The 26,403-nt window shown below is 42.5% G+C and overlaps 1 protein-coding gene across 3 annotated transcripts in view; it reads right to left on the bottom strand.

The window, feature by feature from the left end:
• Nucleotides 1–3,892: 3,892 nt before the first annotated feature.
• lamb4 (laminin, beta 4) overlaps nucleotides 3,893–26,403 on the bottom strand; it is a 34,463-nt gene continuing 11,952 nt past the window's right edge. For 2 of the 3 annotated variants that reach the window (XM_033634356.2, XM_078167683.1), the window contains exons 4-35: nucleotides 24,698–24,833; nucleotides 24,403–24,476; nucleotides 24,064–24,252; nucleotides 23,736–23,799; nucleotides 23,390–23,604; nucleotides 22,079–22,199; nucleotides 21,761–21,949; nucleotides 21,331–21,486; nucleotides 21,047–21,150; nucleotides 20,355–20,434; nucleotides 19,101–19,362; nucleotides 18,882–19,013; nucleotides 18,573–18,761; nucleotides 18,167–18,279; nucleotides 17,326–17,446; nucleotides 16,898–17,078; nucleotides 16,586–16,729; nucleotides 16,209–16,440; nucleotides 15,779–15,936; nucleotides 14,750–14,974; nucleotides 14,414–14,631; nucleotides 14,069–14,165; nucleotides 13,625–13,988; nucleotides 13,328–13,488; nucleotides 11,610–11,812; nucleotides 11,204–11,401; nucleotides 8,182–8,326; nucleotides 6,791–6,998; nucleotides 5,899–6,034; nucleotides 5,637–5,807; nucleotides 5,063–5,216; nucleotides 3,893–4,890 (exon numbers count right to left, since the gene is read on the bottom strand). In XM_033634356.2, coding sequence (XP_033490247.1) covers nucleotides 4,751–4,890; nucleotides 5,063–5,216; nucleotides 5,637–5,807; nucleotides 5,899–6,034; nucleotides 6,791–6,998; nucleotides 8,182–8,326; nucleotides 11,204–11,401; nucleotides 11,610–11,812; nucleotides 13,328–13,488; nucleotides 13,625–13,988; nucleotides 14,069–14,165; nucleotides 14,414–14,631; nucleotides 14,750–14,974; nucleotides 15,779–15,936; nucleotides 16,209–16,440; nucleotides 16,586–16,729; nucleotides 16,898–17,078; nucleotides 17,326–17,446; nucleotides 18,167–18,279; nucleotides 18,573–18,761; nucleotides 18,882–19,013; nucleotides 19,101–19,362; nucleotides 20,355–20,434; nucleotides 21,047–21,150; nucleotides 21,331–21,486; nucleotides 21,761–21,949; nucleotides 22,079–22,199; nucleotides 23,390–23,604; nucleotides 23,736–23,799; nucleotides 24,064–24,252; nucleotides 24,403–24,476; nucleotides 24,698–24,833 — 5,280 coding nt within the window. In that variant the 3' untranslated portion in view covers nucleotides 3,893–4,750. The remainder of the gene's footprint in view (nucleotides 4,891–5,062; nucleotides 5,217–5,636; nucleotides 5,808–5,898; nucleotides 6,035–6,790; nucleotides 6,999–8,181; nucleotides 8,327–11,203; nucleotides 11,402–11,609; nucleotides 11,813–13,327; nucleotides 13,489–13,624; nucleotides 13,989–14,068; nucleotides 14,166–14,413; nucleotides 14,632–14,749; nucleotides 14,975–15,778; nucleotides 15,937–16,208; nucleotides 16,441–16,585; nucleotides 16,730–16,897; nucleotides 17,079–17,325; nucleotides 17,447–18,166; nucleotides 18,280–18,572; nucleotides 18,762–18,881; nucleotides 19,014–19,100; nucleotides 19,363–20,354; nucleotides 20,435–21,046; nucleotides 21,151–21,330; nucleotides 21,487–21,760; nucleotides 21,950–22,078; nucleotides 22,200–23,389; nucleotides 23,605–23,735; nucleotides 23,800–24,063; nucleotides 24,253–24,402; nucleotides 24,477–24,697; nucleotides 24,834–26,403) is intronic. The other variant, XM_033634357.2, reaches the window with a different exon arrangement.

Below are 26,403 nucleotides of genomic sequence, written 5' to 3' on the forward strand. Positions count from 1 at the left end.
TAACATGGATGAAAGTCACCAGATAACACTTGTGTGACTGTGTAAACAGCCTCACCAGTTCTGCTAGATGTTGACTACAGTATTCATTGTGATAATACTTGCAATACTGCATGAAACTAAACTAATAACTTAACGAATATCTGACAGGTAGCCCAAAAAAAAAAAAAATAGAAAGTAATGTTGTTATCTCTGTTCCATTTCAGGGCCACCAATGAAGACAAGTTTACAAAAAGCAAGCAAGCTCCAAAAAAACTATGGGAGTGAGTAATTTGTAACTTGTGAACTATTCATATTCATAACATAATTCTCAGTCACAACGGCAACTGTTCCCCTAGTGATCAAGCATTCTGTTTCAATATGAAATCAGCACAGCTGCAGATGGCATTGTCGAGTTTGGTAACTGTACATTTGTTTTGGAACTGCCCCTATACTGTCACTTTTTGGAAAGATTTTGTCGAGCATATTCGTTGCAACATTTATGTTCTGTTTTCACTACTGTACAAAGATGTGCTGTTTGGATTTTATGATGTCAGCATTTCAAAACAAAAACAATTCTCTATCATTAATCTATTATCTTAGTAAAATTCCATATTCATAAGAGTAAATTTTGAAAATATGTAAACAATTTAATTGTTTGAGCTGCGGAACTTTATTTATTTATTTGTTTATTTTATTTCTTTTTCTTTTCTCTTAACCCTGGCATATTTGTTCTGTTCATGTCTGTCACTGCTTGTTTTGTACAAGAATTAAAATAAAGCGTTTGGAAAAAAAAAACCTCATCACATCTTTTTATCGACGACTAGTGATGACATATATTTCTTCTTCTTTGAACTGACAGACTGGACGGAGTTTTGGCATATTGCTGCCCCCGGCAGTCTTAACACATATTTGCCTTTGAGGGGTGTCCCATTTTAAAGTCAGAAGATAACCCTTAACACTTGGTCTTGAGGGCTAGTGAGATTGAGGGTTGAGCTTGAGAATTGGGCAGAGGCAGGCCTGAAGTCAACAGGTCAGAGGTTTTCAGACGTCATTTCACCCCGTTGACACCATAGACAAGGAGATGTTAATCATGGAGGTGCACCGAGATGTCTTCCTACTACTCCTCTGGTTTTGTGGTTCTGTTTATAGAAACTACATCTTGTGATATCGCGCGATTATGCGTGAATTCACGAAATCTCGTGGGTCCTTGTGACTGGTGGAGCTGCACTGCTCTGCACCACAAATGCAGCTGGTGGGTGTTGACGGACGGCGAAGCACGCAGCGGATAACCAGCGCAGCCGTTGTACAACGGACACGCATCCAGTGAAATTCCAACGTAACGTGCCTATCTTATGACGAGATGGATTAAGTGTTGGGAGACTGTGTTGAGTTGTGCTGAGAGCAACATCTCTAGCTGTACCTTTTTTTTTTTAGATTGTTGATCAGCTGATAAATCCAGCCCGTCTTCGTGTCCTGTGTGATAGTGATGCTGAAAGTGAAACGTTTTTATCTTTTACTGATAGAGTCAATTAGAGCCTTGATTGCCCCTGATAGCACTTACTCTGATGCTCTTCACCCTTCATAAAATAGTTTTAACCAGTTTTATCCCATTATTTGAACTTTTAGAAACAGCACTGTGTCTTCCAGCCATCTTGATATGATATACAGTACAGGCCAAAAGTTTGGACACACCTTCTCATTCAATGCGTTTTCTTTATTTTCATGACTATTTACATTGTAGATTCTCACTGACGGCATCAAAACTATGAATGAACACATGTGGAGTTATGTACTTAACAAAAAAAGGTGAAATAACTGAAAACATGTTTTATATTCTAGTTTCTTCAAAATAGCCACCCTTTGCTCTGATTACTGCTTTGCACACTCTTGGCATTCTCTCCATGAGCTTCAAGAGGTAGTCACCTGAAATGGTTTCCACTTCACAGGTGTGCCTTATCAGGGTTAATTAGTGGAATTTCTTGCTTTATCAATGGGGTTGGGACCATCAGTTGTGTTGTGCAGAAGTCAGGTTAATACACAGCCGACAGCCCTATTGGACAACTGTTAAAATTCATATTATGGCAAGAACCAATCAGCTAACTAAAGAAAAACCAGTGGCCATCATTACTTTAAGAAATGAAGGTCAGTCAGTCCGGAAAATTGCAAAAACTTTAAATGTGTCCCCAAGTGGAGTCGCAAAAACCATCAAGCGCTACAACGAAACTGGCACACATGAGGACCGACCCAGGAAAGGAAGACCAAGAGTCACCTCTGCTTCTGAGGATAAGTTCATCCGAGTCACCAGCCTCAGAAATTGCAAGTTAACAGCAGCTCAGATCAGAGACCAGATGAATGCCACACAGAGTTCTAGCAGCAGACCCATCTCTAGAACAACTGTTAAGAGGAGACTGCGCCAATCAGGCCTTCATGGTCAAATAGCTGCTAGGAAACCACTGCTAAGGAGAGGCAACAAGCAGAAGAGATTTGTTTGGGCCAAGAAACACAAGGAATGGACATTAGACCAGTGGAAATCTGTGCTTTGGTCTGATGAGTCCAAATTTGAGATCTTTGGTTCCAACCGCCGTGTCTTTGTGAGACGCAGAAAAGGTGAACGGATGGGTTCCACATGCCTGGTTCCCACTGTGAAGCATGGAGGAGGAGGTGTGATGGTGTGGGGGTGTTTTGCTGGTGACACTGTTGGGGATTTATTCAAAATTGAAGGCACACTGAACCAGCATGGCTACCACAGCATCCTGCAGCGACATGCCATCCCATCCGGTTTGCGTTTAGTTGCACGATCATTTATTTTTCAACAGGACAATGACCCCAAACACACCTCCAGGCTGTGTAAGGGCTATTTGACCAAGAAGGAGAGTGATGGAGTGCTGCGGCAGATGACCTGGCCTCCACAGTCACCGGACCTGAACCCAATCGAGATGGTTTGGGGTGAGCTGGACCGCAGAGTGAAGGCAAAGGGGCCAACAAGTGCTAAACACCTCTGGGAACTTCTTCAAGACTGTTGGAAAACCATTTCAGGTGACTACCTCTTGAAGCTCATGGAGAGAATGCCAAGAGTGTGCAAAGCAGTAATCAGAGCAAAGGGTGGCTATTTTGAAGAAACTAGAATATAAAACATGTTTTCAGTTATTTCACCTTTTTTTGTTAAGTACATAACTCCACATGTGTTCATTCATAGTTTTGATGCCTTCAGTGAGAATCTACAATGTAAATAGTCATGAAAATAAAGAAAACGCATTGAATGAGAAGGTGTGTCCAAACTTTTGGCCTGTACTGTATATCCGATACAGCTTTGGAGTGGTTTTCATCTTATCTGTTGAACAGGAGTTTTTGTGTCTCTGTCAGCAAGCATTTCTCCTTTTCTTCTCTTAAGTATGGTGTGCCTCAGGGGTCAGTCCTGGGACCAGTTTTATTCTCCTTGTACATGCTTGCCCTTGGGCTCATTATTCAGAGACATGGTGTCTCTTTTTATTTTTATGCTGATGATACACAGATGTCCCTGCCCCACAGACCCTGGAATGATGTGTTCACTTAGTGGCTGCCTTACTGATGTTAAAAGCTGGATGTCAAAAAACTCTCTTCAACTGAACTCAGACAAAATAGAGATTGTTATCATCGGGGCCCAGCATGTTACTCAACAAATTCTGCCTTTGTCTGGTCCCCTATTAGATCATATCAAACCTGTTGAAAGAAATCAGGACAGTGATTTAAGTTTTGAGCAGCATGTCACAAAGCTTGTGTAACTGTGTATCATCATCTTAGAAATATTTCAAAATACGATCCATTTTAACTTTTAAAGACACAGAGACAATTTTGATTTTCTGCAGTCAGATATAAATTTTTGTGAAAACTCTTCCAGCTTTCAAAGAATCAGTAAAACGACACAACTGTATGCTGAAGAGTAAACAGTATTTTATTGTATAAATGTCAAGTATTTGCATAACCTGTAAAGATACAACATGTAAAACATATCACTTCAACAAATATATGAAAACATACAAATCTCTAAAAGTTCAAGATAAAAAGTGAAAAAAGTATAACTACTGTTTTCATTAGATTCAGTCTGAGTCATCGTTCTCTCAGGAAAACACACAGAACTTCTGTGTACTTTATGAGGTGCAGTACTTCACTATGTAGTACTTACAAGTACTTCAGCATGTAGTACTCAGTACTATTTGTAAGAACCTGTGTTTCAGTATCTAGTACTCAATAGTATTTATGAAGTGCAGTATTTCAGTATTAAGTACTCAGTCGTAATTATAAGGACATGTGTTTTTAGTATGTAGTACTCAGTAGTACTTGTGAAGACATGTGTTTTTAGTATGCAGTACTCAGTAGTACTTGTGAGGACATGTTTTTAGTATGTAGTACTCAGTCGTATTTATAAGGACATGTGTTTTTAGTATGGAGTACTCAGTCGTACTTGTGAGGACATGTGTTTTTAGTATGTAGTACTCAGTCGTACTTGGGAGGACATTTGTTTTTAGTATGTAGTACTCAGTCGTACTAGTGAGGACCTGTGTTTCAGCATGTAGTACTCAGTAGTAATTGTGACAATCTGTGTCTCAGTGTATAGTACTCAGTAGTATTTGTGAGGACATGTGTTTTTAGTTTGGAGTACTCAGTAGTATTTATGAGGACCTGTGTTTCAGCATGTAGTATTCAGTAGCATTTATGAAGTACAGTATTTCAGTATGTAGTACTTAGTAGTATTTGTGGGGTGCAGTATTTGGTATCTAGTACTCAGTAGTATTTATGCAGTACAGGTGGGGTATGTTTCGGCTCGTTTGGAGATTTCCCGTCGAATTGAATCCACCGTGTCCAACAGCGTGGACACTTCAGCTGCTTTGTCCTCTTTACTCTTGATCAGTTGCTGAATCTTCTTCTCCAGATCTGACAACACAGAATAAACCTGTACAGTGCTGCACGTACCACCACTGCAGATAATACTGCAGCACTACTGAGCATTACACTGTCCTCCCACTGGTTCTGTTACTACAATAACAAACATGATGATGATTTTTGAATTAACCAGACTACATAACAGTTAAAGTACTAATACTACCTTGTATCTGTTGCAGTTTGTCCTCCACCTCTTTCTTCATCTTCTCCGCCTCGTCCTTGATTTTCTTCACTCGTTCTGCAGCGTCATCCTGACCTGTCTGATTCGAGCTCTTCTGCTGTAAAAGCTCAAACTGCTTCCTCACTTCGTCCAGCTCCTGGTACAGAGACAGACAGTCAGAACACTGTGACAGTACACCAAGAATACAGGTGTCTGTGGTAGCCATAGCAACAGTACTGCAACTAACTAGCAGCTGAAACTAATGGAGCCATGAACTGAAAATTAAAATACCTCCTGAATGTTACGCTCTGTCTGTAGCCTTATTTACTTAAAGTCCTCTGGGTCAGTTGTCGCTTTGTCAGTTGTCTTACTGGTTCAGTGTGACTGGTCCTATTGTCAGTTATCATACTGGTTCTGTGTCAGTTGTCTTATTGTCAGTTGTCATACTGGTTCGGTGTCAGCTGTCTTACTGGTTTGCTGTCGGTTGTCTTACTGGTTCAGTGCCAGTCATCTTACTTGTTCGGTGTCAGTTGTCTTATTATCAGTTGTCTTACTGGTTCGTCGTCAGTTGTCTTACTGGTTTTGTGTCGGAACTCTGTTTAAAAGCATCGACAGCTGACGCCAGGGCGTCTACAGCCATCACTCTGTTCTGGTCAGTTTTCTTCTTCAGGTCTTTGATCTGGTCTCGCAGATTTTGTGGTTGACGTTTCAACAGCTTCCATGCAGCGTCGTCCAGTTTGTCTCTCACCTGAAACATGACAAAACACATATTTAAACATGTCAGCATCAGGCAGGGCTGAACCAAAGAGACAGATGTTTGAGACTTTTGGAGTATTTACAATACGGAGTCTGTCCTTGGCCACGTCTCTGTCTAAGGTGGCTGCGTCCAGGTCGTCGTTGGCTTTTTCCTGAGCTCTCTCTGCTTGATAAATGTCTTTCTTGATCTCTAGCACATCAGTGTTCTTCGTCCGCTCCCTCAAAATAAGAAACAACAGCAACAAGGATTTCTTTAAGTAACTGAGGTCAGACATGAAGGAACTCAGCCAATCATAAACCAATAAATCAGGAGAAATAAACAAACCAGCACTGAGTTAAACCTTTGTGTTTTCAGACAGCTGGTGATTACTCTGTGTTTTAGTTCAAGTTTAGTATTTTAGTTAAAGTTTGGTGCTTTAGTGAAAATTCAGTGTTTTGGTTCAAATTAAGTGCTTAAGTTAAAATTTAGTGTTTTACTTAAAGTTTGGTGTTTTAGATAAACTTTTTCTTTTTTTTTTTGAAGATTATTTTTTGGGAATTTTGCCTTTATTAGATAGGAAAGCTGTAGCATGAAACGGGGAGAGAGCGTTTTCACGTGAGCTAGTAGGTGCCCCTTAACTTTAGTGTTTTAAATAAAGTTTGATGTTAAGAGATGTTTAGAGTTAAAAGATGTTAAGTGATTTTTAATGTTTAGGGTTTTTTAAAGAAATAAATGTTTTTTTTTTAAGTTAACAAATGCAGTGTTTTTTAAGGGGTTAAAAGACATTACTTTATTTTAAAGAATTAACTTACGTTAAGTGTTTTTACAGGGTTAATAGATGTATAGTTTCTTTAAAAGACATTGTGTTTTTTTTAAGTGTTAACAGAGTGTTTTTTAAAGAGTTAAAAGATGTTTAGTGGGTTTTTTTGTGTAAGAGATGTATAGTTTTTTTAAGAGTTAAGATGTTTCGCTTTTTCATGCTTTTAGACACCGACTTGACTTCCTGAGCTTTCTGCAGCAGGTCTTGAGCGGTCTTGGCGTGCTCCTCCAGGTCTTTCAGGTCATTCTGGAAATTGGTAGACTTAGACAGCAGATTATTGATGTCAATGATCATTGATTGGATCTGATCAGGCGATCGTGGTGGCTGGATGGCTAGAACAGCTTGGGCCATTTTCTCAACATCTTCTGGAGGAACCATTTCATCTGTTGGGGAGGAAACATAATTGTCTCAGACGTTTAGAAAGGATTCAAATCTACTGCAGCAGGATGTGTTTTTTCTTCTGTTTTATTTACCCACCACTGGCTCAGCAGATGATGCTTCTGAAGCTTATTGTCAAGAGCTAATTTTGTATTTGCATCATGTTAACATACTGTAAGTGCCAGACTTGTAAATATCATCCATGTATACATAACCACTCAGTTTTTTCTGAAAGCTCTGATTTTTATAAGTTAGAGCTCAATAATGTGTCTGAAAACCAAATAATGGACGCCTCACATCATGAGAGTCTTTCATCTGTAAAGTGATCGGATGGCTGAACCAAAGTCCTCCAGGTCAGGACCAGTTTTGTACAGTATCACCTTAAAGGTGCGGACACACCAAACCAACATCAAAGAACTAGCGGTGACGAAAGCCAACTGCTGCGTCGTCTACGTCACCCTGTGTCAGTTGCATTTGAATACACTACACAGACTACATCCGACGGCCAAGTAGCACGTACGTTCTGCGCCTGCGTGAGAGAGAGCGGAGTGAGAGAGTGATACATCCTGACAGCCGAGGGGTTTCCTATCTGTGCAGCCGAGCACTGCAGCACCTCCACGGACTATTACATCCAGACGGTCCCGGTGTTTCCTCCGCAGGCTGCACTTCACTCAGCTGCCCGACAAACCTGCTGCTTCTTCCCACTTTAACCTGAATAACAAACCAGGGCTCGGTGCTCCGGTTGGCTCCTGCATGTATACAGTCAAATGGACCCAAACTGGCCTGGGTGCTCTGCACATGCTCTACCTTGGGCTTTGACCCTGAAGTCAATGAGCGTTAAATGTGTAACAGAAGACATAGCCGATAACGACATGGCTGGAGGAACGAGGAGACACAGTTCATGCTCTGTCATCTGAAAGTGTTATATTTTTAAATACATGGATGGGAGTTAAACACAGAATGGCGATTGTTTGGTCTGTGATGTAATAGGTCAACTGGAAAAAGGTCTAGTACTAATGAGCTGGAAGGAGGCATATCTCCACCTATTGTAGCGGAGTCGTACATACTTCGGTCAATAAATCACTTCCCCTCCTGTGCTTGTATACTGGGACACAGACAATAGTCTAATTAAATGACCTAGTCGAGCTGTAACCGTAGGTCAACTTAACTGTGCATGTACTGACTGACCGGTCAAGTGGTCTTTCACTCGTTGGAGAAGCTCCTTGATTCTATTTTTCTCTCTCGACAGAGAGTCTATGTTGTCGTTGATCCGGTCCTGGAGGTCTTTGGCCTGGTCTTTGGTGCTCTGAGCCGCCTGTTTGGCATCATTGAGCTGACAAAAAAAAAAAAAATACACAGTGACGACTTTTATTTAGGGAAGGATGATGAACCGAGGGAAGAACTCAGGGAAGAAATCTGAAACACGAGAGACCAGGAAGAAACAACACCATGAACACTGGGATGAACACAGGACGAACCAACAAGGAACAAAGGGAGACACACAGGTATATGTACACAGAAAACCAATCACAAGAACGAGACACAGCTGGAGCAGGAGGACGTGGACAAAAGGAGTTAAATGGGGATTGGCTTACAACAAGGGTGTGGAGGGGAACATACGGGTGGAGCAAACAAGACTAATACAGAACAGGTGTGAGGGGAAGACTCTGGGAACAGGGAAGGACTAATGAGAAAGGTGTGATAGAAAACAGGCGGGAAAACACAGAGACAGGAAGTAAAACCAGACACGACACATGAGGAGAGAATCTCCAAAAAAAACGGAAACTGATTAAACATGAATGAATAACATGAAACAAGGAACGCAAACAGAAAACTCCAAAACAAAGTCCAGAGGATAACAGGATATAAACAAACCCAGGATCATGACAGCATTTTACCACTCATGGTTCCCTTGTCTCAAAATCAGTGGGTTTTTTGGAATGGTTAGATGCCTGAAATAAGGTCTGTGGTTAACACAAGCTGAAGAGACTTTCATCTTTTGCTCTAAGACATAAAATATGTCAGTGAATACCTCACTCATTTAGTGTGAAGCTTTAATGTGTCTTAAAAAAGGCGGTTGCTAACAAGTGGCTAAATGAAACTACAGGATGTCATCACACAGAACATTGCTTAACAGCCGTGCTGTGGGGGTGACATTAAGACATGCGACCGTGGTGTAGTTCATTATAGCTTGACAGTAGCTTAATCATTTAGGCTGCATTTAGGTTTCACCAAACATAAAGTGCTGCTCATTTGTGAAGATAATGTTGCTGAACAAAACATGCAAGTATCATGCTGAGCTGGGTTACAAAGTAATGCGTTAGAGTACGCAAAGTAACGCGTTAGAGTACTTTGATTACTTTTTGCAGTAACGAGTAACCTAACGCGTTAATTTGCTGTTTGGGTAATCAAATACATTAGTACATTTTCAAACAAGACATCAGTTACTTCCGTTACTTTTAGAACGCTGGTCTTTCAGCTCCGAAACAGCAACGGCTGTCGTTTGGTTCTAATAACGGAGATAATGTTAAACCTATCAGTCTGAAGCCACGGAGCTTGTGGCTCGCTACGTGGTCGGAGAAATGCTGCCGTTGTCTACGGTGGAGTCTAAATAAGTGGAGCAGGACTCGCTGACAGACATATTTCAGACTCAGGACTTGCATTATGACTGGTACACGCTACACGCTGGTACTCACCAATTATCCCCAGTCGTCTTTCACGGCATGTGTGATGTCATCGGGTTATTCTTGTCCTATTTTTATCACTTTTACTATTATTTGAGTCACTGTGTCTGTTCATGTGCCAGCCGACATGTTGTTGTAGTCACCTAAAAGCGTCAGCAGATGGCAGGAGCTACATTTGAAGCGCCACACGTAAACTGTCAAGCTACTGTATCTTCCACAGGAAGTTCTGACAAATGTTTCAGAATAAAAGCCCATTTAGAAAATGGATTCTCTCAGCCGAGGTTATAAGGAGCTTTTAATTTGTGTTGAGATTGAAATGACGGTGCGATATGCTAACTTTATAAAGACAACAGAGCGGATAAAAAGTAAATATATAAACACACAGAGGGATTAATAAATAACAGACTGTCTATAATGTAGTTTGTTTGAAATGAAGCTGGGAGCCTCTGCAGTTGTGGTGAGTAAAAGCCCCGCCGCTATTTGTTAATGTTATTACTTTATGTCCGACTGTGAGGATGTACCATTGTTTGCTAGCTTGATGCTAATGACAGTAACGTTAACTCAGTGGGTTGACAAAGTGCCTCTGCTGTTTCACACCATCATTTCCCCCTTTTACTCTGTGTGGTAACATCCCTAGAGGAAATCATACAGTTGTCTACGGCAGCAGATCGTTCTGTGTTTCTACTGGTCAAAGTGACGGCTGTGATGGGAGAATTGGATCTCAGTGAAAGACGAGTGGTCCATAACTTTAATTTTGGAGACAAAAAAATGTAGGCTTAGCGCCCTGTGGTCCATTGCCCAATAGGAAATGTAGAATACTCAAAAGTACTTTAACAGTGCTTGAGTTACTTTTCTCAGGGAGTAACACAGTAAAGTAACTGGTTACTTTTTTTTAAAAAGTAACGCAGTAACGTACTTTGATTACTTTTAAAGTAACCCTTACCCAACACTGGTATCATGCCACAGGGTTTATTTTTGGCAATGATCCAAAATCCATATTTATGTTGTTTGTTAGCTTGTTAGCTTGTAGGCTAACTGTCAGTGGCTAAGAATGACTCTGCGTTACTGTTTGTGAAACATATAATGATATCTGACACAATAGGGTTTTTGATGGGCCTAGATAGTTAAAGGAAGCTCCAAGGTCCGGTTTATATAAAAAACCTGCACTCTCCACTAAGACTGCCCTCTAAAGTAGGAAATTCGAATCATCAGTGGAAGACCCTTCAATCGACTGAGATTGCTTCAAGTTGAGCGGTCTTATCTCCGCTGGTCAGTGTGCTGTGCAGTGTGTGGGGACTTCTAGGGATGTTTTGGTGGATAATCTCAACGTAAGAACTAGTTTGTGTGGTGCAACCTGCTTTCATCTAGTTAGTATGCGTAAATCTTAACACTGTTACGTTATAATCAGCCTTTATGAAGAGTTGATCCTTGAAATTAAAAGCTGGTTCATCCTTAAGTCCCATGAAGGGGACTGGAACTCTGAGTCTGTTCCAGTACCAGCACCAGTGGTCCCAGTGTAAACCTGCCTTGTTCTTGGACTCCTGCAGACTGGATGGAAGTGTGCTGAGTTGGTTCTTTGTTTTCTCTGCTGTCTCTGAAGCTTTCTGACTGACAGGAACGACTCCGTCACAGTTTGGACCTCCGCATTTCCTTTTTCCCAGACCCAGCTCACACAGAGCTCCACCACACCCAGAACAGTCCTCCAGACCTGGTCGTCCACAGACCTGCATCAGACCACAACACACTGGTTAACGGGCATGACGAGGTTCGTTCACCTCACTGTGACTATCAACCACTTGCTGATCATTAATCACTTTATGATTTATATCCACTTTACCCAACACTGCAGCACACAGCGTGAAGACACACTCTTCATACACACCTCTGATTGGTTGATGTGTAAGTCATGTGACTCCACGGGTTAATGCTCACCTTTCGGTTGAGGTCGACCACGCTGAGCTCTTTGATCTTCTTCTCCACCGGTGCCAGGTCTCCTTTGTCGCTGCCCATGCTCAGTTTGCGTTTGACTTCCTGTCTGGTGTCCATGGAGTCCTCCAAGGCTTTGTTTGCGTTTCTCACTCTCTTCTCGTCCGACGTGAAGACTTTATAGCGCTTCTGGATCTCTTCCATCAGCTCTACAACAGGATGGGAGGATACACTGAGGTCAGAATTAAACTAAAGAAGTGCAGGTCTGTGATAAAGACATAAATGAGGAGTTCGGCAGGTTTAATGGTGCTGCTGTGTTTCTGTCTAAATGTGTGCAGGTGACTCTGGCGCGGGAGGAGGCCCAGCAGTGATGTGCCTCCTGGTAGCTCCAGGAGTAGCTCATAAATGAGGGCCTCTGTGAGGAGATTAAGATCTGAGAGAGAGAATTTAACTGTTTATAAAGGTGTCAGTGGACTCCTCAATGTAAGAGGTCCTGAACCAGCAGGACTCGTCTAGAGCTAATAAGAGGGACTTCTGGGCTACCTTGTTGCCTGCTGCCACCACAGCTCCACTCATGGGTGGACGGATGGATAAATTCAAATCAAATCTGTAACACAGTTAAAGCCCCTCATTTTGAGTTGATTTTGGCAACCCTGTGGACAAAAGCGGTAGTGTTTTGCTGGAATGAAGCCTACATTTCCCATGAGCTCTAGCACGTATTGTCGTAAAGACGCTTATCTGGCTCGCGCATGTGTTTGTTTTGGGGATGAATGAAACAACAAGACGGGAAAACTTTGCCCCCGCTCCTATCGGGGATCCCAGCTCACCTCTGCCTCACCCCAGCTCCACCTCTCCGGCGTAAGCACCACCGCCGCTGGGGTAAACGCAGCAGTCGGCTGGTAAGGCTGAAGGCCTGTTTGGCGAGCACTTCCATGGCTTCTTGGACTGAGTATGGAGCGGTGCCTCGCCTCTTTATTTCTCGGCACTCGCTGGACCCTGTGGACGCCTGGCTGGTACCTGTCGTCGGCCCGGATGAGGTGTTCCAGCCCAGCGGCCCCTGCTCTCCTCGTCCCCGCTGGCGCGGGGTGAATCTGCGCAACCTGCGGCCTCTGTGTGTGGCTCCCCGGACAGCTAACGCCGTGGACCCGCCGGCTCCTGCCAGGATTGGGCTGGTAAATGCTAGATCGCTAGCGAACAAAACATTTATCCTGAAGGATTTCCTGACTTCCCGAGGACTGGATTTCTCTGTGTGACTGAGACGTGGCTGACTGTTGGTGAGTCCAGTGCTTTCACAGAACTTTTACCCGATGATTGCTGCTATTTTAACTCCCCGCGGACGTCGGGTCGAGGAGGAGGAATAGCGACTATTTATAAGAGTCACTAAATGTAAGCAGCTAGGTAAGATGACGTGTGCCGTCTGAGTGCCGTAAATCGCTTCGTCCTGGAAGGGACCTGGGGCGAACCCAGAGACAGTTTCCTAAAGGTATGGATATACACTATATAGAAATAGCTTATCTTCACACCGATGGTCTCATCTGCTGTTGTAGGTCACGCACAGACATCAGCAGAAACGAGAGACTTTTGCATATCCAGTTAAAAGTTCCTTGTAGCGGCTTTAAATGTGTAGACAGTGAAGAGGTCTCAGTACTTTCTGAAGCTCCTTCAGAGATGGATTATATCTGTGTTTCTACTGAGTTAAAATATTACAAAAAACATCACTGTACCCTCCACATCTTCATCTTCAGCGTCCGGATCCTCGTTGAGTTTCTCCTTCAGCCTGGTTAGAAGCTTCTTAAAATCCAGGCGAATGTTGTCGATTTCAGTGTTGAGGAGAGGAGACGGGTCGATCAGGATCAGGTATGGGTCGATGGAGTCTTTCAGCTTCCTGTGAGGAAGAAAACGAGCTGACGAAAGCGGAACAAGGCAGCCTGAATAATTTGCACCACGTCTTTGCATTGCAGTGATGAGAAACAGCTTTAAAACCACACATTTTCCTTTAAGTTAATGACTGCAGAACTTACCCTATCATCAAACTCAGTTTCTCCACCTTCTCCACCTTTGCTGGGGAGAGTCCCGTCAGATTGGCGAGGTCATTCAGCTTAGAGTGCATCTCAAACATCCGTAGATGCGGGCTACTGCCTCCGGGCTGCAGGTCATCAGGAGGGATGAAGGTTCTCATCCTCTGAGCGGCTCGCTGGACATCAGTGACTTCCCCGGCCCAGAGGGTGGTGCATGGGTGGCACTCCTCGCATGTTGGGAACACTGAGTCATAGCCAGGGGCGCACTCGTCACAGAAGATACCGGTGACACCGACGCGACAGATACACTCACCCGATTCAGGGTCACATGATGGACGCTCAGTCCCCTCCAGGTTACAGTCACAAGCTGAGGAGGAGACAGGAGAAGTTTAGAGCTACATCACAGAGAGGGTTAAAGGGTGGAGGTGTGTTTGTGTTTTCACTCACAGATACACTGCAGGTCTGGATTCCCAAAATGATTCTCTCCACATTCGTCGCACTGTCTTCCTCCAAACTCGGGACGACACGGACACTGTCCCGTCACCTGAATGCATCACTTCTTGATTCAATAAATGTTTTATCTTCAATCATTCATCTTTTATAGTGTGTCGCTATAAAATGTCTTTTATTGTGAAAAACTAAACTGTTAACATAATTTTAACTCATTGACTGAACATGGAAACTTGTGTTCTGTAGTGTGAGGTGAAGACCATGAAGAACAGTGAGTAAAAGGCGGAGCCTGTGCTCGCTGTGACTGAACAGGACGGTGTCTGTGGTTGGTGGAGGCCTTGCCTTGTCACAGATGTTGTTGAAAGAGTTAACAGGATCACAGCTGCAGGGCTGACATCCCGAGGCTCCATCCAGGTTCCAGTACCCGTCCTCACACTCGTCACAGAGGACGCCCATTGCCCCTGTCCTGCAGGGACACTGTCCCGTCCTGGGATCACAGTAACAGGGGCTCCCCAGAGGACACTGAGTCACCTCTGTCCCCCGTCGATCACAAGAGCACTCTGAGAAATACACAATAAACACACAAAACACAATACATAAATACTTTCTTTCTCTTTTCTTCATCTTCTTCTTCTTATTATTATTATCTACATTATAATTTTATACCCTTGTCTTTACCTTTGCAGTCCTGGTCCAGGGCGTTGCCATAGTAACCAGTTTTGCAGTCTTGGCAGTGTGATCCCATCGTGTTGTGGAGGCAGTGCAGACATTCTCCCGTCAGGCTGTCACAGGCGTTGCGATCATCCGGGTCGATGTTGTTGTTGCAGGGACACTCCTCACAGCTGGCACCTGGCGATGCCAGGTCGCCAAAGAAACCAGGGCTGCATCTGTCGCAGCGCAGACCTGAGATAGTCACAGTCAGTTTTAATTGTTGGGATATATTCACTGTGTTTGTGTTTAATGTAAATGTAGCAAAAGCTCATGCTAGGGTTGGCTGCTATGGGGAAAATCAAATGTCACAATATATATGACCAAAGACCAGGGCTCTGTTCTTGGCCCTCTGCTCTTCTCTTTATGTATCTCACCTTTGGGCCAAATTAAATGTATTCATGGAATAATGGATTAATTTCTGCTGCCAGACATCAGTTTGATCAGGTAACAGCAACTCTCCACAACTGTGTGATTTCTCAAAGCTTGAGATTCAGCCCTTGTTTTAGATCAACACAGTAAAGAAATCACCATGATTGCCTTCTGGCACCTTGAGCTAAAAACAAGTCTTTTTTTAAATTAGTAGAAACCCTGGCTCACTCAGACTGGGTTACTGTAATGGTTCAGAATGCTGCAACAAGAAACTAAAACTAGTAAATTTGAGCTTCCCTTCACTGGCTACCAATCCATGTCAGATCAGTTATTAAGGTGCTTTTTATGACCTACAAATTTGTAAATGGGCACACCACTTCCTGCCTGTCTGATCTCCTTAAAAAGTTTACACTTAAACCAATACTTTTTGCTCTCAGAATATTACAGGCCTCCTGCATGTCCTTAGATTCAAGAACAAGTCAGCAGGCTGCAGAGCCTCTTCCCATTGAACTTAGAACCCTTAAAGTTCAGTCAGGACTTTCCCCTCCCAGAATACAGAAATGACAGAAGTCTGACTCCAGAGCTAAAAAGAAGTCAGCAGGCTGCACGGCCTCTTCCAGCTCCTACCTGTGTGCCCCTCCCTGCAGTCACAGGTCATACTGAGGGACTGTGGGTCATTGTGGCAGGATATGGCGAAGAATCGTCCGCTGCCCTGAATGTCTGGACACAGGCAGGGCTGACAGGGCTGTCTGGAGACAGGGTTACCATGGTAACCCTCCATACACCTACGTCAGCAACACAGGAGCGTCATCAAAACCAGAGCACCTACAGGACTCTGTCGACTTCAGAGCATGTGAAGAGTAAAATATCCAGAAAATCCAATTTGAAAATGGTTTCTAAACATGTGGATTAATGGAATAACATATTTTTATGATACATCATCAGGAGGCCAGTTGCAGTAGGTGTTCTCACCTGTTGGATTAAAACATGTATAAAACAAACCTGTAACAGTGCAACCTCTGTTATTCATTTATACATATATTGTGAAATATATAACCTGTCACAGTTTGGTCCCGTGGCGTGCTCCCTGCAGTTCAGACACTCTCCAGTTTCTTCATCACACACCTCCGACAGTCTGTTACACTCACAGGGTCGACAGACCGGGAAACCCCAGAATCCAGTCTGACAGCGATCGCAGCGTCGACCCGTGACCTCTGAACGACATGCACACTGACCTCTGACCTGATCACACAGCTCTGACACTGAACCACGAGGGTCACACTCACATGCTGCAAACAAACACAAAGAAAAAAATCAGTTTCGTTCATTTGTCCTAAAAATGACCCAACCTTCAGAAGGAATCATTTTTATTGGATTTATCTTGTTGCATCATTTCAGAGGTGTGTTCAGATTTTGGTTATGATAGTTCCTTACGTTGGCAGCCCTCGGGTCCGAAGCCAAATGTCAGTGGTGCACAGGTATCACAGCAACGGCCAATCACATTGGGTTTACATTCACAGAGCCCTCCCTGATTAGTGCAGGATGGGCCACGAGAGCCAACGACGTTACACCCGCAAGCTGACAACAGGTAGAAACACAAAGATGAACTTAGAAAACAAACATCATCATCTTAAATGAAAAAAAAGCTAAAATCTATAAAAAAGAATGGTTAGTTATGGATTAATAGCGATGCGTTTAACTACTTTATCACTTAGCTCTGTTGTGGATTTGTCTTGAACTACTTACGAACAGCTCCCTTGTGGATTCGTGCCGACATGCTCTTGATAAGTCCCTCACAGACTTCCGGTAACGCCTCCTGTGGACTGAGCTCAGCAGCCAATCCGATGCAGCGAAAGCGGCGGAAAGAGTCAAGGTCACTCTTGGAGCAGAAATCTTGGACAGACTCGATGCTGGGAATCAGACCCATCTGAAGAAATAACAGACGTAAATAATATTTAATGAACAATGTTGATATTTGTTATGTTGATATTTGTTATGCAGACAGCTGTGTTTTTGATTTTAGAAAGAAGACAAATGGGCTTAATTGTCCTTGTATACAAATATCTCCAAGTATCAATCATGTGGTGATATATAAACACTGACACACCTGCTGCTGAGCTGTTATTGAACAGTCAGACCGTCAGTCACTCATAACAATTTGGAGACTTACTCACCGAGTCGATCAGGATGTGTGAGCTGGAGGGGTCGTCAGATCCGGGCAGTTTGTTAAAGACGATGTCCACAAAGTACCGGCCGCCGGCGTTTAGACACACTGGAAAATCCAGAATACCTCCTCTGGAGACAAACAAACAAACTTGTAATAAAGTCCAGGACTGGTGAGGCATATTTCTCCACTGATCCTGCGCACAAGGATATCTGAGTTTACATCAAGTCAAATCATCACGATTCTTGTTTTCCTTTGGTTATTTCTAATGTTTCGATTTATATAGCTGAGCTTCTGACTACCTATGCTCCAAGTCGTGACCTGAGATCCTCAAGTCTGCCCTCACTAGTCGTCACTAGATTGAGGTTGGTAACTAAAGATGACCATCAAGGCCCCGAGGCTCTGGAGTCCTCAGCCTGAGGAGATGTCGCTGGCTAGCACATTAGCTGTTTTTAAATCAATGCTTAAAACATATTTTTATAGTAAAGCTTTCACTTTAAATACCTGATTTGTACTTATGTGATTTGTAACTTTTAAGTTTTATTTCCTTTGTATTGTCTTGTTGTCATATTATTTATATGCTATGTACTGTCATCCTTTGTTGGGACTTCTGACAAAACTGCCATCTGTTTGCAGCTCAGTCGATGTGACGTACCGTCTGCTGTGCAGAGGATTGTAGGTCAGAGTAGCCAGAAAAACATGCTGGCTTGCATACTGAAAAATTGGATCGGATGTTGTTGAACATCCTGGTATTTTTGGCATACTGCATTTGACATACTATGTATTGGGACATAGTAAATCTTTTTCTGGCATACTATATAGTGTGGTAGTATGGGGATTGGGAGTCTCACCTGGAGTTTCCAGGAAGAACCAGCGTTTTAGTTCCTGTCGGGTCGCTGCTGCAGCCACCGTCGCCCGGCGACACTGGAGTAATGCTGACTGAAGCCAGCCAATCAGACGGAGACTGCAGAGAAAGTTCAGCTGACATTAGAATACAGGAACCGAAATTTAATATTAAAGCAGCCAGAAAATAAAAGTCATCATGCAGGTTGATTTTATATATTCCAGCATTAACTGTTAATTATTTCTGTCAGAAATGTTAAAATTTAATACTTTCTGTGTTATTTCCTTTACGGTCGAAATGATCCTTTCTAACAGGTAGTAAGAAAAAGAAACACTGGCAGAGTTTATTGTTTAAAATCTGAAGATTAAATCTTAAATCTGCAAAAACTCCAGAACCCTGCCTGCTGTCTTTACCTCCGGCTCGTAACGAATCGCCAGCTGGTAATCCATTGACGACGGGAGATTGTCCACGGTGAACCTAAGCCCCGCCCGGTCCAACACTCTGACCAATCCCAGGCCGGTCCAGGTGATCGGCTGACCAGGTATTCTCTGACGGGGGATGATCTGCAGGGCGTGACCCGGCTCCAGAGGGATGCCGTTCTGCTGCAGGACAGAAACATCAGTGATGCTCAGGGTGCAGGAGGACGACCTGATTGGCTGAAAGGTCAGACTGGGGCATAGGTCAAAACAAATGTGATAAAAGAAATCAATAAAACATCCCACCTGTCCCTGCCTCCTCTGACGGGCGAGTCGTCGAGTCCTCCGAACCAAAACGACTCGTCCATTAGACAATTTAAAGTCGTAACCCTGCTCTCTGTAATACTTCTCACACTGAGGTAGAAGACCCGGGTTCAACTGAAAACACACACAAATACTGCAGGTATAACACACACTGACACTGTCACTAATCTCTGATCGTCATTTACACTCATCGTTACACACCAGAGAAGAAGACGGAGGAGGAGTCAAAGCAGGAGGAGTAGAAGCAGGAAGAGTAGGAGCAGGAGGAGGAGGCGGCGGTGGAGGAGGTGGAGGAGGCGGAGGAGGGGGTGGAGGAGAACCAACTCCATGCAGTGGAGCAGCGAGCTCTGCCTCATACAGGAAGTAGTCCAATGGAGGCAGGAAGTACCCAGGAGCAGGGTCAGAGCAGCGCCGACCCACCATGTTGGGTAAACACTGACACTGTCCTTCCTCTGGAGAACACCTGAGGAGACAGGAAGTAAAGTATTGACTCTTCATGGTCTCATGAATTCAAGTTTCCTTTGTGATGTTAACTAAGGCTGTTCAGACTGACAACAGCTTCATCCTTTAATTCTATTCATCCATCTATCGATTCTCATTCGCTTATCCAAGGGACAGTGGGGGCAGCGAGCTGAGCAAAGTACTGCAGACGTCCCTCTCCCCAGCACCGTCCTCCAGCTCCACCTGGGGGATTCTGAGGCGTTCCCAGGCCAGATGAGATACATAATCCCTCCAGTGTGTTCTGAGTCTCCCACCAGTTGGACGTGCCTGGAAAACCTCTAACTGGAGGCACCCAGCAGGATCCTGATCTGAAGCTGATCTGAGTTCTGAGCTCCTCACCCTATCTCTAAGGCTGAGCCCAGACACCCTACTGAGAAAACTAATTTCAGACATTTGTATCTGCAATCTCATTGTTCCGGTCGTTACTCAAAGGTCATGACGACAGGTGAGGGTTGGAATGTGGATTGACCAGTGAATTGAGAGCTTTGCCTTCCAGCTCAGCAGCTGGCGCCTTCATCACTGCTAATGCCGCACCAAACCACCTGTCCATCTCACGCTCCATTTTACCCTAGATCTTGAACAAGATGCCGGAGATACTTGAACTCCTTTTCTTGGAGCAATAACTCTCTCCCAACCCAGAGGGACCAATCCACCGTTTTCCGGCAGGTTGTTCTGGTACCAAGTACACTTATGAACCACCCTATGCTCAAACATGGTGGTTGTTATGGTGAATCCATGACTCACACAGAAGTCCAAAAACAAACCACCACTCAGGTTCATATCAGGCAGGCTGTTTCTCTCAATCACCCCCCTGCGGATTTCTCCGTCATTGCCCTCATGAACGTCGAAGTCCCCAGAAGAACTACAGAGTCCCCTGTCTGTACCCTTTCAGGGACTACCCCCCAGAGACTCCAAGAAGGCTGAGTACTCTGAACTGTTTAAGAGGAAACATACCTGGTGCTGTGAGCTCCTCCGATATCGCAGTCACAGGGCGAGCATCTGTACACTGAGTTTCCCAAACCCCAGAAACCGTCCTGACCACAAAACACGGATAGAAACATATTAAAATATCACATTTTAACTGCATTATTTTCTGCACTTGTAGGCTGTCAAATGTTCCTGTTGCTCATTAATGTAATCAGAGTTTATTCATGTTTTATTAGGAGCAATAGTTCAGTATAAACTCAGACCTCCTCAGCAATTTAAAATAATAAGTATTTCTGGTATTTTAAAACAGTTATAGACCTTGGTTTATTGATCTGTTATTGGCCCAAACAAGCAAAGTAAGTGGGCCGGTAGTGAGTGACTGATGAAGGAAGTTAGTACAGCTGTGCAGGTGAATGAGGCACTCCGATGAAAGAGGTCTGAGGGCATCTGGTGGACAGGTAAGGAACAGTTACTGATAGTCTCTGAGGAAGTGTGGATATGGCCGGAGAGGTTGACAGAGAGGCAGAATGTGACACGTGGAACATAAACAGTAAAGCCCTTTGGGATAGCTGTGCTGTGTGTGAGGTGTAGTGTGAATCAAAGTCCTGTTGTTTCAGTCAGAAACATTCAGCAGATGTTTGTAGTTTTCTGCAGCAGCCACCAGAGGGCAGTAAAAAGACATTTTATTTTACAGACTGGTTCTTAAAGGTAAAACCTACCACACATCGATCACAGAGCGGTCCAGTTGCCAAATGGCCACACACACAACTTCCTGTCTGCTGATCACATGTGCCGACACTTCCAAAAACATGACACTGGCACACTGAAACACAAACCATCAGACCGATATGATGAACGAATCAGCATCAGTGTTTCTATAGCAAGAGTCAAAGCAGCAGCTTCATCTCATATTCGTCGAGTTTAACATTAAACATTAACATAAAGCTTCACTGCTGTTTGTTTATAAAAAGACAGAAGAGGTCACACTAATGTTATTTCTCACCCTGACAGCCGGCGGGGTCGTCCTGTCTCAGATTGAAGAAGCCGTGTTTGCATCGATCGCAGCGCTGACCCTCCACATTTTCTTTACAGATGCACTGACCACTCAGACCGTCACACAGACCGCCTCCCTGAGAACCGGTCCGGTCACAGTCACACGCTGAAACACAGGAAAATCTAAGTGTATTAATCTGATTTTGACCATCAGCTCAGTCAGCTCATTTTGGATCCATACCCACTTTGTACCCAGGTAACCTCAGCATGACCCATGTGGGGCCAACTCAGGCAAACCCACCCATATGGACAATATGCATGGACCAATATGGAACTCGTGAACAATGTGGATAGAAAATATATATATATATATATAAATAGATTGTGTTCTTGTGACATGCACACATCAGAGGAAATAAATGAAAGCAGCTGAAGCGTACGTATGCAGGCTTGCGGATCCTCTGTTGCTCTCTGTGGATCTCGATACAGAAAAGGTCGACATCGCTCACACTGAGGCCCGGTCCTGTCATTGCGGCAGTCCTCACACACGCCACCACTTCGGCCGCCTGTCGCTTCAAACTGCGCAGGGTCAAAGTGGCAGGAGTCCGAGTGACCGTGACAGTTACATCCTGAAAGAGACAGGAAACACTACAGCATGATTACAAACTAAAAACAAGATTAATCATAGCCTTCATGCTAATTTCCAACAGAGAAATAATATGCTGTCTGTTTTAAAGAAGAAATGGTTCAGTTTTTACTCCTGCAGATGTTCGCTGTGTTTTCTCCTCCAGGCCTCCAGGGAGTGTCATGGTGAAAGTCCTGACATCTCTCACAGTTCTCTCCGGCTGTATTGTGCTGACAGACACATCGACCGTGAACCTGAAGAGCAGAAAACACCTTTACCTGCAGGAATTACCCAGTGCCTCAGGTGTGGACTGGCTGTTTTGTTCCAGTCACAGTTTGATATAAGCAGTTTCAATCCCTTTCCATAAGTGCTATTTCGTAGGCAACTGGACTTCACCTCTCATCCAAGAGGCTCCTTTGTTCTGAAAAACTTGAAGACGCTTCGGCTCTTGGATGAGAGGTGAAACGTCTTCAAGAAACTCAAGCAAGTCCAGTTGTGTACAATATAGCACTTAAAATTACCATGACCTGGGCTAATGATTAAAAACAGGGACCTCAAACTGCTGCAGGTCCAACGTGTCACAGATTTCACAGGTGCATTGAGATTAAAATCAACCAGTAGATGTGTTTAAATCAGCGTAAAAATTATGCTTGAATGTGTTTAAAGAAGGAATGTCGGTAAATCAGTGAGTTTATCTTGAAGATAATATTCCGTCAGTATCTGTTAGTGATGGGATTTCTCGTTCACTTGTGCACTTGTGAGAGCCGGTTCTTTGGCTCTCATTCACTTTGAAGAGCCGGTTCAAAGATGCAGTTCGTTCGTTTGTTTTTTTTTTTTGGGGGGGGGGGGGGGGGGGGGGTTATTGCTGTGTGTGTGTGTGGAGGGTGGGTGTTAGTGGGTTCAACGACGAATCGCATTGCTGATTTATCGCATCACATGATCTGGATATTGTAACGTGGACCCAGAATAGACCCTGCACATTTAAAGTTAGGTGTAGCCATAGCAACGCCCTTTATAAACAACAAGCCTGCCAATACAAGCAAGTACTGACAGTGGGTTAGCTTCCTACCTTTCATTTCTAACCGAGGGGGGTCATCAACACAACGTGAATTAGGAACTGGCTCGTTCGCTCTAAAGAGCCGGTTCACTCGTTCACTTCAAAGAGCCGATTCAAAGACTCGGCTCGTTCATGAACGTCACATCACTAGTATCTGTTGTCTTCATAGTGGGTGGACATTGTCTCCTTCAGCTCATTAAATCAGACAGACTGATGATGACATCACAGAGCAGTGACACAATCCACTGTTTACTTTGATTAAATCACATGTTAACATCATCAGGCTGCTACAAAATGACCACAAACACCTCAGGGGTCGGGTCGGGTCTGGTCTGGTGTTATCTTGTCTTATCTTGTCGTATCATCTTCTCTTAACCACTTCCATACCATGCCAGTCTGGGTGAAGACGTCCCCTCGTCCTCCGTCCACGGGCGTACACTGGCTGGCGTGTCCGTTACAGAAGCAGCTACCTCGAACCACCATGTTGTAAAGCGCGTAGTAATATTTGTCCTCAGGGTTCCTGCGCTTTCGACCCAGCAGAGTGTCGCCCAACGTGAAGAGACGAGTGAAGTTAATACGAATATTTGTCAAGGTGATCAGATCTGAGGACGAAGGTTAGAGAACATGTTAAACGTGTTTCTTTCTGTGTTCTTTCTTCGTAACAAATAAGGTCTTAAAACACAGCTGACAGCCAATTAGAGAGTGGTTGTCTGTGGTGTAAATATTACCTCACCTTGGATGTTCGGTGCATATGGGTTTTCGATCTCAAAGATGGGATCCAGAGCTTTCAGCACCACCTGGTGGACAAATAGCATAAAACACCTTCTGAATATAAAACAGATTTATAAACACAGTGTTTCCAGGTGTGTTGACCCTCAGGTTGGGAACCTCTGATCTAATTCATTATTGATAATCTTGATGTTTGATTATGACTGAGATACACTCATCTTTGGATTAGGGTTGGAGGATTTAGTAAAAAAAAATTATTCTGAGATGGTCGCTTTGTGTGTTTGTGTATTAGTGTTTGTGTGTGTGTGTGTGTGTGTGTGTGTGTGTGTTACCTCTCCATCAGTGGACGGATCTGATCCAGAGTATCTGCTGTCACAGACGACATCATCGATGCTGTCGGCCGGCTGATTGGAAACTGAAGGGAAATGAAGCAAACAATCTTCTGCGAAGTACCGAAAGACTTTCCAGCTTCGTCCGAAATCCTTTGATCGCTCCACCAACATGGCCGCCGGACGGAAACTCTACAGAGATACAGAGCACAGGAAGTGACATCAGAGAATTATTTCTTTTACTTGTTGGTTCAAAAGTTAAATGACCCCGTGATGAGTTTCGTTTCAACACAAACAGTAAGATTTCATTTGAGCAGGCGAGTATAAAAGTCAGTGTTTTACCTTGAAGGTGAGAACCAGATGACTGAACTGGAACACAGTCTCCAGATCCAGCCTGATGCTGACCCGATGAACCCCTGCAGTCGACACACGAGGGATGCAGAGTTACAAAGATGAAATACAAAATGTAATTAATATATTTATTATATATTCAAACCGAGAAAGGTTGCCAAACCTAAACCGATCCTCTCATTTAATGACCTATAGATTGTCACAAACGCCTTCATTTCCTATTGTCTGGATCACTGCAATGCTCTGTGACTGGACAGTTTTAACCTCTACCATGTTTCAGACTGACCGTTCTCAGACTGCCACCACTTCATTTTTCTCTCAGGGTCAAAGGTCGTGATGACGTTCTCGATGCGGTGGCTGTTGGGGTTGTTATAGCGATTGTACGGCAGCCGAGAGTCACATGTGAAACACTTTTGTTCCTCCTGATGGATGAAGACACATTAAAGATACTGATCAATAATCACTGTCATCAATATGTCATACAATCAATATCTGAAACTGTCAGTCTGTTGTTAATCAGGAGGTCACGTTTTCTTTAGCAGCCTCTGACTTTTTGTCCTGTTTCAATACAAGTTAACGTGTTTTGAACAATTTCCTACTATCAGCTTTCACTTTATTAATTATTGATCAGTGATCTGATTGACTCTGTCAGCTCTTAACAGTCACTCTTAATTATGTTGAGCTGATGTGTGAACAACAAGAATTGTGACAACACAATAAATGCTGTAGGTGGTGAAGATAAGACTGAATAAGAATTCTACAGTGTTGAGAATAGTTTTGTTATTTTTTTGTAGAGAGAATTTATTTATTTACCTTTCCAGTGCAGAGAATATTTCATTATTATCTATACAGTGTAGAGAATATTTTTTATTTTTTATAAATTTAACAGTGGAGAATATTTTTTTTTAATTTTTTTATGAATTTAACAGTGACAGTATTTTTTTTTTAATTTTACAGTGAAGAGAATCGTTTTTTATTTTTTTTTATGAATTTTACAGTGTAGAGAATATTTTTTATTTTTTTTAATAAATTTTAAAGTGTAGAGAATATTTTTTATTTTTATAAATTTTACAGTGAAGAGAATACTTTTTATTTTTTTATACATTTTACACTGTAGAGAATAGTTTTTATTTTTTTTTATAAATTTTACAGTGTAGAGAATATTTTTATTTTTTATGAATTTTACAGTGTAGAGAATATTTTTTATTTTTTTTTATAAATTTTACAGTGAAGAGAATATTTTTTATTGTTTATACATTTTTCAGTGTAGAAAATATTTTTATTAAATTTTACAGTGTAGAGAATATTTTTATTTTTTATGAATTTTACAGTGTAGAGAATATTTTTTATTTTTATAAATATTACAGTGAAGAGAATTTTTTTTAATAAATTTTACAGTGAAGGGAATATTTTTTATTTTTTATAAATATTACAGTGAAGAGAATTTTTTTTTACATTATAGAAAATATTTTGTTATGTGTAGACGATATTAACATTTATTTTCTTTCAGTGCAGAGAATATTTTATTGTTATTTATACAGTGTAGAGAATATTTTTATTTTTTTATGAATTTTACAGTGTAGAGAATATTTTTTATTTTTATAAATTTTACAGTGAAGAGAATATTTTTTATTTTTTTTAATAAATTTTACACTGTAGAGAATATTTTTTATTTTTTATAAATTTTACAGTGAAGAGAATATTTTTTATTTTTTATAAATTTTACAGTGTAGAGAATATTTTTTTATAAATATTACAGTGAAGAGAATTTTTTTTACATTGTAGAAAATATTTTGTAATGTGTAGACGATATTAACATTTATTTTCTTTCAGTGCAGAGAGTATTTTATTGTTATTTATACAGTGTAGAGAATATTTTTATTTTTTATGAATTTTACAGTGTAGAGAATATTTTTTATTTTTATAAATTTTACAGTGAGGAGAATTTTTTTTACATTGTAGAAAATATTTTTTTATGTGTAGACGATATTA

Source organism: Epinephelus lanceolatus, chromosome 5 (assembly GCF_041903045.1).
Source record: "Epinephelus lanceolatus isolate andai-2023 chromosome 5, ASM4190304v1, whole genome shotgun sequence".
Taxonomy (NCBI): Eukaryota; Metazoa; Chordata; class Actinopteri; order Perciformes; family Serranidae; genus Epinephelus; species Epinephelus lanceolatus.